Source organism: Tasmannia lanceolata, unplaced genomic scaffold, assembly GCF_043159265.1.
Source record: "Tasmannia lanceolata isolate RefF3 unplaced genomic scaffold, GAP_Taslan_0.1 ptg000015l, whole genome shotgun sequence".
In the NCBI taxonomy this organism is placed as follows: Eukaryota; Viridiplantae; Streptophyta; class Magnoliopsida; order Canellales; family Winteraceae; genus Tasmannia; species Tasmannia lanceolata.
This window is the reverse complement of record NW_027518692.1, coordinates 28648921-28664894: the sequence shown is the minus strand read 5'-3', so window position 1 is coordinate 28664894 and position 15974 is coordinate 28648921. Positions and strand designations below refer to the sequence as shown.

General features: G+C 38.1%; 2 protein-coding genes across 6 annotated transcripts; one reads left to right on the top strand and one right to left on the bottom strand.

The window, feature by feature from the left end:
- Window positions 1-1513: 1513 nt before the first annotated feature.
- Window positions 1514-15684, top strand: LOC143846076 (Protein kinase superfamily protein). Of its 5 annotated transcripts, XM_077354487.1 has the most exons (12): window positions 1515-1976; window positions 2735-2788; window positions 5999-6178; window positions 6261-6383; window positions 8576-8662; window positions 8749-8841; window positions 8950-9057; window positions 9198-9569; window positions 9939-10220; window positions 10779-11171; window positions 11618-11861; window positions 14883-15684. In XM_077354487.1, exons 3-12 carry the CDS (start codon window positions 6112-6114, stop codon window positions 15400-15402), a joined length of 2289 nt encoding a protein of 762 aa, XP_077210602.1. In that variant the 5' UTR covers window positions 1515-1976; window positions 2735-2788; window positions 5999-6111; the 3' UTR covers window positions 15403-15684. The 5 variants fall into 5 exon arrangements, with proteins under 5 accessions (XP_077210601.1, XP_077210599.1, XP_077210602.1 ...); XM_077354486.1 differs by lacking the exon at window positions 2735-2788 and having other exon boundaries at window positions 1514-1976; window positions 8588-8662; XM_077354484.1 differs by lacking the exon at window positions 2735-2788 and having other exon boundaries at window positions 1514-1976.
- LOC143846078 (uncharacterized) lies at window positions 12535-14637 on the bottom strand. Its single transcript, XM_077354489.1, has 4 exons — window positions 14048-14637; window positions 13604-13722; window positions 13281-13434; window positions 12535-12891 (listed from the first exon to the last, which is right to left on the bottom strand). Exons 1-3 carry the CDS (start codon window positions 14204-14206, stop codon window positions 13287-13289), a joined length of 426 nt encoding a protein of 141 aa, XP_077210604.1. The 5' UTR covers window positions 14207-14637; the 3' UTR covers window positions 12535-12891; window positions 13281-13286.
- Window positions 15685-15974: the final 290 nt, after the last annotated feature.

Sequence of the window (15974 nt, the reverse complement as noted above, 5' to 3'; positions counted from 1 at the left end):
TCCAAACAACCAAAGCAGATGGGGTGTGGGGACTACAGAACCTAATTGCTTTGAAAATTCTCAATATGTTGGGCAGGGTAGGCTCCCCTCAAAAGGGTATTCTTTCACTCAATAAACAATGATCTTTGGAGAGAGAGAGAGAGAGAGAGAGAGAGATTTTAACAAAAGGGTATTCACTAAATCATACAAAAGGGTATTCACTAAATAATGATATTTTCAAAAGGGTACTCATTCACTCAGTAACAATGATCTTTGGAGAACGTAGTTGATATTTGACACCTAAGGTTGATACATGTGCTCCATTCTTTTCTTGAGGGTCCGTTTGGCTGCACCAAAAAGTGAGAAAATTAAAGTAAAAGGACACATTTTCCATTTCGGACCCTTGTTGGGCTACCATTTAGTATTCACGTGGCCATCTTTGTCCCTGTCGGCTGTAAATTTATCCCAATGCAACCCATTTTCTACTGTTTGGTTTTCCTCTCAAATCACGAGAAAAAGGAAAGTAAAAGAAATGAGAATATAAATTCCTTTCTTTCTATTTCGTCCTTTCTGACACCCTTGATCAAGGGCTAGGATAATCCGATCACAGTATATGTGGCGTAGGTCCACGCTGAACAATACAGATTGCATATGATCATTCCAATTATTTTTTTCATAATTACAGCATCTAGTAGAAAAGGCCCAAATAAAGAGGGGTTTATCTATCAGAGCAATGGGTTATCACTTCTCTTTTACTAAATTTGATGAAAGATGGCCTAGATTTTGAAGAGGACAGTGGCCCAGAAAAACACTCATAAAATAAAGCCTACTGATATTGGCACTAGCATGCTTGAATATCTGCGCAAACCCAACTTGTCTTTTCTTTTTAATTGGCTTCTAACAGTTTTTTGGAACTGAAACTGGCCTTTGAGAGCTGTTCAAATAATAAAAGACAAAATAAGTTAGTGCAATTATAAAAGCATGGTAGTGCCAATATCATTAGCCAAAATAAATTGAGTGCTATTTGATCCATGTCACCTGAATCCGAAGATGAAATTATGAAGGGGGACTAATCTAAGGGAAATGTCAGCACTACCGTATTTTGATAAGCGTGCTCCTCGCTTTATTAAAAGTACTGTATGTCCTACCGTATGTCCTGCACCATAAGATGACCCAAACCGTCCATTAGATGGGCCACAGCCTAAATAGGTTGTGCCCCAAAAATTATTTCTATAGGTTGATCCTAATCTCTGATCTATAGAAGGTTAGGATCAACCTATGGAAATGATTTTAGAAGCACAACTATTTAGGATGTAGCCCATCAAATGGACGGTTTGGATCATCCTATGGGCGGGCCACACCGTACGTTTAGTAAAGTGAGGAATGCCCTCATCAAAATACAGTAGTGCTGATAACATTTCCCCTAATCTAATCCACTGTAATTTAGGAGAATGTATTCTAAGTTTCTAAGTTCAATCACTTCATATATTTAAAAAAAAAAAAATTCTTCTCACACCAACGTCTCCCCCCTTATATTCCTCCACATGGACAGTCTTTCCGTTCTGTCTACTACACTATTAAAATATTGTATTTTTTGTTATAATTTTCTTCATTTAACCCATAAGAGAAACCGTCCTTTGCATGGCAATCTTAACCAAGCACTTGTATTTCCCCAAAACCCCAAATTGGGTTTTCTCTAAACTCCCTTCTGACTGCTTTTCCATCACTGTTTATGGGTTTTCTCTAAGGGTTTTGCTTGTTCTCCTTCGTTGAAGATAACCCATCTCTCATTTCAGATGGGTTATTTAACCTTTTGGTTTTTTCCTTCTTTGAGTGATCTGTTGGGAGGATGAACTCCATTGCCTAAAGGGGGCTATTAGAGATTTATGTGAGATTGGATATCAGTTTTTTCTTCTTTAGGAGAATGTGGCACCGGGTTATTTATATGGTGGTGTTTCTCTGTGTTATTATCCTTTTCTTGTTTCATGGATCCCAAGGTAATGAATTTTATCATATACGTATATGCATCTTTTTTTCATGTTTCTATCTTGTTTAAGACTAAGCTGGATCGACACATTTCTCAATTTAGTCATATAGATATATGAATATAGTCTTTTACATATATGAATCTTTTTTCATGTTTTTATCTTGTTTAAGACAAAGTTGAATCGACCCATTTCTCAATTTAGTCATATACATATGGATCTAGTCTTATACATAAATGGACATTTTTTCATGTTATTATCTTGTTTGGGACTAAGTTGAATCGACCCATTTCTCAATTTAGTCATATACACATATGAATCTAGTCTTATACATATATGGATCCTTTTTTTCATGTTATTATCTTGTTTAAGACTAAGTTGAATTGACCCATTTCTCAATTTAGTCATATACAAATATGAATCTAGTCTTATACATACATATATGGATCCCTCTCATGTTTTTGTCTTGTTTAAGACTATGTTGAATCGACCCATTTCTCTCTGTTTTTGTCCTTTCTATGTTGCATGGATCCGAAGCTAATGAATTTAGTCTTATAAACATATGAATCCTTTTCATGTGTTTTTTCCTTGTTTAAGATTAAATTGAAATGACCCATTTAGTTATTCTATACTTTCTGTCTCGATTGATGCGCTTTCAGAATGTTAATTCATCAAAAACATTGGTATGTATCATCTTAGTGTGGATTTTCCTTTTTGCCGTATTCGTATGTATAAAATCTTTGATTTTTCTTTTCTGGAGAGCAAATCAGGTTCTCGGATCTTGTCAAATTATCATCATACAATCACTGCACGCAACCATTAAGGTACCGATCAGTTTGTTGTTGATGGATTTCTGCGTTGAATCTGTGTGGACGGATGTATTAGAGACCAGCTTGGTTGGGAATTCAGTTTTTTTTTTTTTTTTTTCTGAAATATCTTTTATGTTACTTTCTGTTGTGTAACATTGAAGAAGCCAAAAGAAAATTTCATTCATTAGCTTCAATAGAGCCAGTAGTACCCTGTCAATTCAGTTTGTTCTGGCATCCTAATTAGTGGGATGAGAACTGTTGAAGTCATTCGCAATGTGTAATATCAAATGTGTACTACTTGATGCACATTTCATGACTAAAATCAGCTAATGGCATGGACACAATTGTCGTTTATTTACTTGAGTTTTTTCCATTATGTCTTCGTTTACTATCTGATATGAACCTAGAAGGATATCAAGCTTTGCCCATATTTTGTTGTTTTATTTTTCTGCAAGAAACAATGCTATTTTAATTTCTTCTGCCTTTCTTAATTAAGTTGGGATTGGCGAAACCCCTGCAGTTATTAATAAAGAAAATATAAGCATGAAATTTAATATGATCCAATCACGACAATTATAACTTAAAGACCGCAACAAAGATCCAAATGATTACATGGGTTTTAAAACAAGATATATGCTCTACATTCGAATCATCTAGTTTTTGGTGCTCAAACTAGATGTTATGCAAGTTATTCCAAACCACCCACAAACAGAGAATGCCAATTATAATAATTTTGTCTACTGAGGAGGAATTGGACTCAATCCAAACTCCAAACTTTTTACTTAATAGTTGACTCATAGAATGCTCTCATTTGCTTATAGTTATTAAAGAAAAGAGTAGAATGGTCTCCTATTACCCAGCTCCAACTTCTAGAATCTTCAATTGCAGAGATTCCATGAAAAACTCTTTGTTAAATAAAAAAGAAAATTTTGAAGTAGTCAAGGCTCGGAAGAAGAGAAGAGTATAAAGGAGAAAGGAAAGAGGAGGAAGGAGAGAGGAAAGTTGTGGGAGTTCAAAAGTAAACCCAAGGAGTTTCACATCTTATTATATATAAAAAGGCTAATTGCAGTATCATTACTAATGAGAGGCCTCATCATAACACACTACACAAGTTATTCTCTACACTCCTCCCAAGTTGGAGAATAGAGATCATCCATGCACAGCTTATAATATATTATGTAAAAGTGATTTCTACCAAGAGCCTTTGTTAAAATTCTGAAAGTGTCATTCTACTTCAATGTGGCTTGTTCGCTCATGACACACTAGTTTACTAGCCATGTAAGTAGCTGTTTGGTTATCACAAAAAAACTTCATCAGCTTGCAATCATAAAACTCTTCTAAATAAGATTCCTCAACCATATCAGCTCACGTGCAGTGTGATCCATTACATAGTATTCAATCTCTATACAAGAATATGCAACCACACTTTGCTTCAATGCTTCTCCAAGCAATAAGATTCTGTCGAACAAAGGTACAATGGTCAGTAATCAAGCATCTATCAGGGGGGAATCCTGCCCAGTCATTGTAAAAAAAAAAAAACCTCTCCCCTCTCAAGTTGTTATTTTGCTTAAAGATAATTCCATAACCTGGTGCACTCTTTAGGTCGCAAGATGCATCGAACTACATTTAAATTATCAACAATAGGAAAATAATTGAGTCAGTGAGAGTAGTTGTCAATTGAAATAATAATTTTGAGCCGCCTGACTTTGTTACATTGACTTAATGGTTTACATGTTCAGTCTTCTCTTGATAATAAAGACTATTTGATACTCCACACTTGTAATCCTTCATATCTGCAATAGATATCGCCCTGGACGCATTTTAGAACTCATGTTCCATGTTCAGCGCTATAGCTGTCAAATTTAGCACGACTGAGAGAGGAGCTCACTCAACAAATGAAGGGAAAGATTTCTCCACATAGGTGACTGCTTGACCTGTGAGAAATTACAAGGTAGAGGAGAGTTATCCGCAATAAGGTTTGATATTGGACTAGTCGGGTTAGCACAAATGAGTGTATCACAAAAAGTCAATCAAAACTCCTGTGATTGCCCGAGTTAATGAAAAATTCTGTATCAAGCATTCACTTGCCCGAGTTAGCTCCTTTTTGCCTCTACAGAGTTCTTGCTCGGTCCCGACCTTTTAAACACCGCTTATATGTTCTGGGCGAACTAGGATTGATGGCTCCATGTTTACTATTCAAGTGGCAGGTTATTCGAGGCATTTTCATTTATAGATAGGGATACACAGCTTACAGCAATAGAAAGTACAGTTGGTCCTGTATACTTGAAATATAAAAGATACTAATACCCTTGAACATCAGTGTATGGAATAGTTTTTAAGAATGTTATATGGACCATTTCAAGATTGAAATTTAAAGCATTTTCCAAATTGGTTTGGCTAAGGAAGAACATGCGAAAGGACTAGATTGAGACTTGACAAGAAAAGCCCTCTTTGGCCTTTGAGGTTGTCGATAATGGAGCCGTGGATCTCCCTGCCCTGATTTAGCTAAAGGAGACTCATGTGATAGAAAGGCTTTGTTACAGAGGGAGATTGACCCGTTAATTGCCCTGTCCCTGTATCTCTTTCATCCGGCTTCATCAGGAATGGTAAAGAGGAAAGGCGAAATCAGTCAAAGAGGGCCGGGTGGATGACCTTTGGGAGCTAAGTCGAAGATCTCAGTGGTCTTGTGAGTGGTTGATAAACTGTGATTGCAGTTATGTCTCATCAAATAATATATTTGGAGAGGAGATCAATGGCTGATTGATGATGTCATCTCCTTCTTCGTTGTTGCATGGATTTGGATCTGTTTTATTTTCTTCTAATCCCCACTAAAATCATTTCTGTCTAAGGCATCTTTCACACTCTTAAACCGAGGGTACTCTGATTTTGTGACACCACATGGTTGATCTCTTAGTGTAAGCATTGCCTGTGCCAGTTTGCGTCTGTCACTCGTACTGAACCAACCAAAGAAGCAAGAGATACTGAAAGCGATTTACTTCTTGCTTGGTCATAACTTTTAGTTTGTTTTTTTTCTTTATTTACATTGTTTATCTTTATCTATGTTAAAATTGATCTCCCATTTGCCACCTGGCATTAGACAACAAACCCCTATAGAAATTTCCATGAAAAGCAGCTAACATTAGTATATGCAGTTTTCAATTTCATGGTTTTCTAAATTCTATCCTATATTGAACCTTAATCTGTTATCCTATGATTTCTTTTCAGGGTCGGTCACATATCTTCTACGGAAGTTGCCATCAAAACCATCATACATACTCCCATTCGCTCGGAGGATATTGCTGCCAATAACATCAGGAACTCCGTCTAATAGCAATGAAATGGAACTTCAACTCTCAAGAATGATAGCCCCATCTATGCTTGCACCACATGAACCAGCACAAAAAGGTCACTCTTAATGACCATTTTCTGATAATTTGAGCTTCCTAAGTGTACAGTATGGATAAATAATGCTGGTGTTCTTTTGAAGGGTATATGAAATCCCCATCACCAACAACGACTCCGCTTTCTCCTATTGGTGAAAGAACACCCATTGGATATCATGCAAAATCACCAACAACTAATGCACCAATCCCAGTATCTCTGCCCAAAGGTAAGCTTGATTAAATCAATCTTCCACTAATTGCTATTTGACCTAGGGACCATTACCTCCTATGGAACTTCCACTGAAGTCACCATTTGCACCACCAACCATTATAGATTGAGTGGCATCTATTGCACCAAATGCTCCATTTTCTCACATAATTGTAGAACATAAGCACTCAAGGATGATAGCACCATCCATAGAGAATCAGACACCTCATGTCCCTGTTGTCAGGTTTAGCTCTCAATACTAACAAAAAATGCTAAGAAAGACCTGATTGATACTTGAGTGACTTCCAGGATTTTCTTTTCCATGTTACATTCCATGATGTTTTAGTTTCCAATTTGATTCCTCCAACATATCACATACTAGAACAAGATTGATGACATGATTGATTTGTGGGTTGTCACTTGTCAGTTGAACTAATTTTGTATTGTAACGTTAAATCTCCAGTCAGGGAATCACCACTAATGCCTCCATGTTGGGTTTTTCGCCGAAGAAAACCCACTATAATTACGAAGCAAATAACTATGTGGATAAAAGAAACCAAACAATCAAGAGAGCAATCACACAAAAGAACACAAAAGATTTACGTGGAAAACCCTCCAACGAAGAGGGAAAAACCACGGGGCGAATCCGACGAAATATCCACTAATCAAATAAGTAATACAACGTCTCTTTCTCAAGTTTTTCACCCAAATCTTGAGACCATACAAGAAATAAGAGAGATAAAGGGTTACCTCGTTGCGAACAACAAAACCCACTTTCTCACCAAAAATACTCACTTCGATCTTCTAGTCGAAGAAACTCAAATCCTCACGATGTCTCCGTGCAACAGGAGGGTCCAATGGCGTGGTGAAAATCTCCAAGAAGAACTCTCCAAAAAGAGCCCTAGGTTTTGACTCCAAGCAAAACCCTCAAGAAGAACCCACAAAGAAAAACCCTCGCTTTCTTTCCTTCTTCTTCTTCTCTTTTTCTTTTTTTCTATTCTCTCTTTTTCTTTCTTCTATATTTCTCTTTCTATTCTCTACTCGTTTTTTTTTTGTTTCCGTTTTCACGGGCACCACACCTCCACTGACTCTCTCTTTCCTTTTTTTCATAGGAATCGGTGTGTGGGTGGGGCCTACATGGGCTGGACCCACAACACTCCAGCCACTTCCAAACATGACAAAAATAGTTCCATAATGTCATCAGGTTTTCCTTACAGCAATTTTAAAGTGTTCAAAGGAATTGCACCTGCTGTATAATTTTTTCTATCTGGGTCAAATGGAACCATGTAATACTATCTTTTTCACCATCAGAGGAAACCTTGTTTACGATCATCATGGTCTTACTTCTATTATACAGAACCTGCTGTTTCTCCAATATTGATGTGATGTAGATCTGTGGTAGATCTACACTTGAATTGTAAATTGGATAAAAAAAAACAAGCAAGAACAATGAATGGAATGAAAATTCTGATCAAAACAGTCCTAAAGCCAGTATGTTGTTGGAAATTGCAAAAAATGAGCAGAAAGTGTAGAAAATGTGCTGAAAATGCTGGAAAATACAAATGGATGAACAAAGAACAGAGATGAACTGAATTTTATTGAATATCAATGAAAAGTAACAATAAAAGAAGAACTTAGCTAAATTGAAACTTCAAATTGAGATGAAGAAATGGAGGGCCTTTCTAACATATAGTCCGTGATAAGAGACACGGAATCCTGGTTGCTTCACCTCAAAAAGGAAATATTCAACCATTCATCACCCGCCATTAGTTCCCCATGTAATGGTACATAGCTCCACCGACAAGTGCTTTTTAGCTCAATTTTCAGTATTCAAAAGATACTTTTTCCTAATGCATAATTGCTTGCTACCTGGGTCAATTGGAACTATCAATCTCTTCCTTTCACTATAAAACCATCTTTTACCGTGAGGGAAAACAATTCTTGTGATCAATCATGGGCTTGCTTCCGTTGTACAGAACCTGATGTTATCTCCAATTTTGATATCTCGCTCCACTATCCATGGTAAGGGATCTGGATCACCTGCAAACCATTCCCCGTCTAAATGTACGTTGACTAGTTGATCTTTTTCTCGTTGAATGAATGGATAATGCAGATGATATCTGCTAACCAAATAAAAAATTGGTAGGTTACAGTCATTTGGATAGTCTAAGCTTTCTCCTACTTTCTTTTTAGTTTTTGTTAATGGTCCAGTGCTTGCCCCAGCCCCATCACATCATCGGAAGATATTCCCAAAGAAGAGTAGACGAAGGCCACGTGCTTCTCCACCCTTGGTTCAAGGTACACGGACATTTCATAATGTGTGAGTCACAGCTTAAAACTTGACAGCCACTGTTTTATCTTTTAATTTAGTTGCTTCATGGCAGGTCCTCTCTCTCCTATCCAATCTCCCTTTTCCCCAACTGTGAAGCAGGGAGCTACTGCACCCACACCATCATTAATGGTTCCATCCAGCTCAGGTATGGGATGACCTGCTTATTCTTATTCGTTCTTTCGCCTTTTTTATGACATATATGTTGTGTTTATGCTGATGAAACGTATCTGTGGTCATCTGTTTTGGCTGCCAGGACCTATTCTTCCTCCATCCTTTTCTCCTTCAGGCTCTTTTATAATGAATCCAAGGAAATCAATACCATCACCCGTACGGGCATTACCACCTCCACCACCTAGTGAAGGTACACATACTGAACTCTCTTCTAGCTGCAGTTCATTAAAAATTCCACTGGGCTACCGTCACATAGTTCATAGATCTTCACAGTTAGCCCAGCATTTAGCAGCAAACAGAATCTGAGGGCTTGATTTTATCTGATTTCAGATTGTATATCAGTGCCATGCATGGAGCCATTAACAAATACTCCCCCAGGATCGCCCTGTGGCTGTGTATTACCCATGCAAGTAGGACTGCGTCTGGGTGTTTCACTTTACACATTCTTTCCTTTGGTTTCGGACCTTGCCCAAGAAATTGCAGCTGGAATTTTCGTGAAACAAAATCAGGTTCGCATTATGGGAGCAAATGCTGACAGCCAGCGACCAGACATGACCATGGTCCTCGTAGATTTGTTGCCACTCGGAGAAAAATTTGATAACAATACAGTATTTTTTACTTACGAGAAGTTCTGGCACAAGCAAGTTGTCATAAAGACTAACTTTTTTGGTGACTATGAAGTAGTATATGTTCGGTATCCAGGTATATGGATTTTTTTCTTTACGTGGTTCTGTGTTTCTAGCAATGTTTTAAATTTCGGTTTCGGTGTCGGTTTCGGCCACCACTAAAATCGAAATATTTCAATTTCGGTCGAAATCATTTACATTAGGGTAAAATTTTCATTTTTAAAAAAAATTTCCACCCAAATGCCTAAAATTTCGGTGGAAATTTTGTAAATAAGGGTAAAAACGAAATTTAGCCAAAATCTTGAAAAAAATCCGGTTCATTGTGAATTTCGTTTCGGCCTTGGCCGAAACTGAAATATTTGGGCCGAACGTTTTTGACAGAAGTTTTAAACTATGGTTTCTATATCTGTTGGTTAGCTGTTTTCTGACTTGCTATTCTCCTCAGGCCTTCCTCCCTCACCACCTTTGGCACCTCCAAACATCACTGTTGAGGATGGGCCACTTTCTAATGGCAATAATGGAAGAATGATACATCCTCTCGGGGTTGACCCAAGGAAACGAAGAGAAAGACTCAGCAGTAGCCTAATTGTTATCATGGTTCTATCATCTACAATTGTTCTGTTTTTATGTCTTGGAGCTGCTTGGCTTTTGTTCTTGAAACGTGGGGATTATACTAGTCTGCCTGCACCAACTCCACAGACTTCATTACCTATTGGAAAGCCATCAGGTAAATTTTTTGTCTAATGCTACCTTGTAGATTAGTGGTATAAGTAGTCAATAGGGAGGAGACAAATATTTGATTTAGCCGGAATTTACCTTGTAGAATAGTGATAAGTAGTGTTTGGTTGTCAACCTCGTAGAGCAGTGGGAGAGGATGTCATTAGTAATATAGAAAAAGAAGAGCAAGAAGGAAGAGAGTGAAAGATAGAAAGAGAAAAAGCAACATTTTCCAAGCCAAATCCTTCTTTTTTGAGAAATTTGGCTTGGAAAGTATAAGGAGGGGAAATTGATGCCATGAACACCTGACATGCAATTATTAAGTCTCAAACTTGTCTATTAGTCTCCACTCTCCAGAGATTTTCGATGCTACATTGGCAACCAAGCACCATATAGTTGAAGAAAATTGCATTTTTTTTCTTAGGGAATCCTTGAGAATGCAGACATGTGGCAACCAAACAGAGCTAAGCAATGCATTTCATCTTGGATTCCATCCAAATTTTCATCTATGACTAACATTCGTGATCCGTCCTTTTTTTGGGGGGGTGGGGACGTGTTTTAATATTAGTAGGGGTTGGGCCTATGCTCTTCAGCAGTGATCGTACTTCCGCATCAATATCCTTCAGCTATAACATAGCAACATATACAGTATCAGCTAAAACGTTCAGCATATGTGAGATACAAAGGGCAACCGATAGCTTTGATGATTCAAGAATACTTGGAGAAGGTGGTTTTGGCCGCGTGTATAGTGGTATCCTTGAAGATGGAACAAAGGTCGCTGTGAAGGTTCTCAAGAGAGATGATCAACAGGGTGGCCGGGAATTCCTGGCAGAGGTTGAGATGCTTAGCCGATTGCATCACAGGAACCTGGTTAAGTTGATTGGTATATGTATTGAGGAGCATAGCCGCTGCCTGGTTTATGAACTCATTCCAAATGGCAGTGTGGAATCTCATTTGCATGGTATCATCTACACCCTGTTACCTTTTGGTTCTTAGTATGAGCTTGTTACCTATGTCACAAATATCTCCGATATTTTCGAAATATAGCGTTTTTATATTGATAAAACGAACAAATCCCAAAATAAATCTAGGTATTTAAAAATATAGTGATATTTTCATCTACATCGATAATATTATGATATATTTGCGATATTTTTTTATTTTTTCTTAATTTATAGATTTTTAAATTATTTTATTTTATCGTTTTTCCTGATATAAACCCGAAAAAATTACACACACACACACACACACACACCAAGTTTTTCCCTTGCGGAGAAATTCCCAACAACGATATTTGTCACTTAGCTTGTCACATTTGTTAGATTTTTTAACTTAGATGGTGAAACCTTTTTATCATAATCACCATTTTCAAGGAAGAAATGGTTTTGAATGTGATTTTATGCTCAGGAGTGGACAAGGAAACTGCTCCGCTCGATTGGAGTGCCCGCATGAAAATTGCACTGGGTTCAGCTCGAGGTCTAGCCTATCTGCATGAAGATTCAAGCCCTCGTGTTATTCATCGGGATTTCAAGTCTAGCAACATCTTGTTAGAACATGATTTCACTCCCAAGGTGTCCGATTTTGGCTTGGCTAGAACGGCTTTGGAGGGGGGAAATGAGCACATCTCAACACGTGTCATGGGAACCTTCGGGTAATTAACTCATCCTTCTGCTGCACTTTAAACTTTAAATTATCTCTCTTGGTTTCCATATGTCATAAATATCTACAATATTTTCAAAATATAGCAATTTTATCGCGACATTTTGATTAAACGACAAAATACCAAGATTTTAAAAAGGGAAATAATAAATGCGCCCCTTTTCATCAATTCGGTCACCCAGAAGCAGTGTACGTGGCAATCAGCCCCATTGAATCCTTCTAACGTGAAGTACATCAGCCCCTCTGCAATCAGCCCCTTTGAATCCTTCTGACGTGAAGCACATTGGAACTCATTGATACACTGCTGCTGGGTGTCCCAAGTGATGAAAAGGGGTGCATTTATCATTTCCCTTTTAAAAAATACAGCAGTATTTTCACATTAATCATTTACCGCGATGATTAGGGCTGCAACTCGGGTCGGGCGGGTCGGGTTTTGAAGAACCCAACCCAACCCGAGAAATATCTCGGGTCGGGTCGGGTCGGGTTTTTTTCCGGAAAACCCACGAGACCCAAACCCGGCCCTACCCATGATAAATCTCGGGTCGGGTCGGGTCGGGTCGGGTTTTTTCACGTTGACGCAATTTTTTAAGGAAAACTCTTGTTTGGCAAGGCAACTTCCTTTCTAGAATGGGCAAGCAATCATTTTCACCAAAAGAAATTAAAAATTAAACATGAAATATTTCTTTTACGGGCTCACATTGAGGAAAAATCAACAATGAGTTATGGAAAGTTGGGCAAAGATAAGAGATTAATAATGAGTCTATTCTTCAATGACACAAAGAAGATGACCATAAAAAACAAAAAATGAACGAAATTGCAGGCTATGCAATGAAATTAAACATACTAGATGTCTTGACTCAGTCGCTGTCATAGTATCATGGCTGATTTTTAGAAACCCAATTCCGATTTTAAATGCTTTCGGATGTGGAGTGACACTCCTCGGCTGTACTATCTACGGATACGTGAGACACAATCTCTCTCAGAAACTGCCAGGAACCCCTCGAAAACGGATGGAGATGCTCCTGCTTGTAAATGTTAAATTAGATGATTAAGGTTTAAAGGCACAATAATATGGTTTTAATTGTTGTAAAGAGTGAGCTAATGTAATGGAACTGCTCTTCTAATATAGGGAAAGCATTTGAGCTGAGGATTGCTTTCTATTTCCTTCCATTTGATTAGTTGAAAGGCTCTTTGCCATGACATTTTGATTGGTAGATATTTATCAGAATTTTCACATAGCATGCCAACATCATAATTTAATACTGAATAAGAAACTATGTTAGGAATTGGATTTGAGAGATGACATAGTAACCAAGATATCAACTCTTGATTCAATTTTTCTGAGCAAAGATCTAAACTTTTTGTACAAAGGTTGCATGCTGAAATGTGGGTCTTTTGTCAAATGTTATACCGTCTACTAAGCAAGGAGCCAGAAGTTCTTCTGCCATCTAGTGCTGATGAGGTATCCACCAATGCCCCTGCTCTGTTTTCTAACACCCAATGTCAGACATTCTGCATTATTGATGCATTGCTCCACGAAATCCTCATTGCTGCTCTTGAAGAAACTGCAAAACAACAAGAAAATCTCAACAACATTTGATCTAAAATGCTTCAATAAGATCTCAGATAAGTAACCCAAAAACTACAATCTTTCCCTTCTATTTATGGGTGGATGGACAGAGAAGCCACAGATCAAGATCTAATTATAATGAAAAGTGAAACAAAGGCTTTTACCAATTGATTAGAGAAGGCTTCTTCTGACCCAAGACCAAAACAGAAGCTTCAACTTTCTTGACTTGGCTGATGACAGTGGTTAATGTGGGTCCTTGGATAACCAGAGCTTCAACTTCCACCTGATGGATTAAAAAACCCACACAGGAAGTAAACAAAGTTATCAAAATGGGAATAGAATAATAGTAAAGGGTCAATGAACTTATCAATTTTTTGATGTGATAAGAAGGAAAACCATTCAAGACAAGAGATCTAGGATAAATTGATTAGAAATGTGGTTCTTACTAGTCCTTAAACCAGAACACAAAATGAGAATACAAAAACCCATCTGAAAATGTGGGCATTTTTTTTTGAACAAAAAGAGAATCTAGTAAGAAAGTAGAAGATGGCCCAAAACAAAGAAAAAAATCCAGTATCCCCTTGTGTTTTCCATTCTGTTTACATTACCTCTGGTTTGAAGGCCTTGCAAAGAGATCCAAGAGAGTTGGCAAGGTGAGGTGAAGAGTTAGAGGAGAGGGGGTTTCTTTGAGATTTGTGAGGTGGAATGATGTGAAGAAGAGTAAGGAGATCTCCCTTGTTAATCACATGTGAGAGTGCCCACATCATGGCATCCTTAGCACTTGTAGATCGATCTATCAAAGATAGAAATGAAATCAAAGACAGTAGATCAATGGTGAAGAAATCAAAATCATTGAGAGAAAAGAGATAAGAAACAAGGCTCGATCGTGTGAGGCTCCATCCTTGATTCTCTACTTCTCTTGAAACAATGAAACCCTAGTACCAAAGTGGGAAAAGATAAAACGAAGATGGAAAGAGGCCCTGGTTTGGAAAGAGTCCTGTTTTTGGCTTTTACATATTATAAAGCTTAAGTATCTCGGGTCGGGTCGGGTCGGGCCCCTTCAAACCCGGCTCGACCCGAGATTCATGCGGGCTTTGTGTTTCTAAACCCGGCTCGACCCAAGACCCAAGAAACATCAACCCGACCCAGGCTATTTTCGGGTCGGGTCGATGCGGGTCGGGTAAAACCCGGCTCAAGTTGCAGCCCTAGCGATGATAATGCAATAATACTATCGCAATATTTTTACGATATTTTTCACATTGTATTTTTTTTCTTAAATTATAATTTTTTATGGATTTTAAAATAATTTTACCTATGTAAACCTAAAAAATAAAAAATAAAAAATATCCTGAGATTTTTCCATGACGAGAAATTCCCAAGAATGATATTTGTGACTTAGCTTACAAGAGCTTAACCTATATATGCTCGTCTTTTGTTTTTCAGCTATGTAGCTCCAGAGTATGCGATGACCGGGCACCTTCTTGTCAAGAGCGATGTTTACAGCTATGGCGTTGTCCTTCTCGAGCTCTTAACAGGCCGAAAACCCGTTGACATGTCCCAACCTCAAGGTCAAGAGAATGTAGTAACTTGGGCTCGTCCGCTTCTAACCAGCAAGGACGGGTTAGAAACAATCATAGACCAAGCTCTTGGGCCCCACTTCCCATTTGACAGTGTGGCCAAAGTGGCAGCCATTGCTTCAATGTGTGTTCAGCCAGAGGTCTCTCATCGCCCGTTTATGGGTGAGGTGGTTCAGGCCTTAAAACTGGTTTGTAATGAGAATGATGAGAAGAAACAAGGATCAGGAAGCTGCAGCCAAGATGACTACTCTATTCTGGAAATGGAAACTAAGATCAATAATGATAAGGTTCAGTTGCCGGAAATGGAAACCAGGAACTTTCGGACTGATGGTTTGGAACCCGAAAGAGAATTATCGACATCAGAAAAGGAGTCTGATCGCAAATAAAAATGTAACCAAATGGTGGAGTTTGATCGGATGGATAGGATCATTCGATTAGGGTATTTCTAGGATTTGGGGGACCCAGAGTGGGACCCCTAGATATACGGTATAAATTGATGATTGGACCATCGAAGCAAAAGGGCAAAAATAACGATCTGCAAACGGTTAGTTATAAGTTTTGCAGACAGACAATACTATGAATGGCTTTTTATTATACACTTTGATCTGTCGATAGGCTATTCGGCATAGCGATAGCTATCCTCGGCAAATAATTACAGCCATTCTCTCTTTCTCGGTACATACACACATTGGCTCTACACACCCAAAAGATCACATCTTGGTATGTAGAAAACAACTTCTACTAGTTTGGTAGGAGGACAGATCGTGTTACTAGTTTGGTAACACGCACCTTGCACATATCATTGTGTGGTGACCATACTCAGCAAAACGTGGTATGGCAAAAAAAAGGTGATGGAAAAATTCGAGTTTAATATGGTATTGGCCTGAAAAAATGTAGTAAAAAAGGTCAAATCAATGAAAACACATAGGAAATGCGTTTAACACGTTTAAAAATTTAT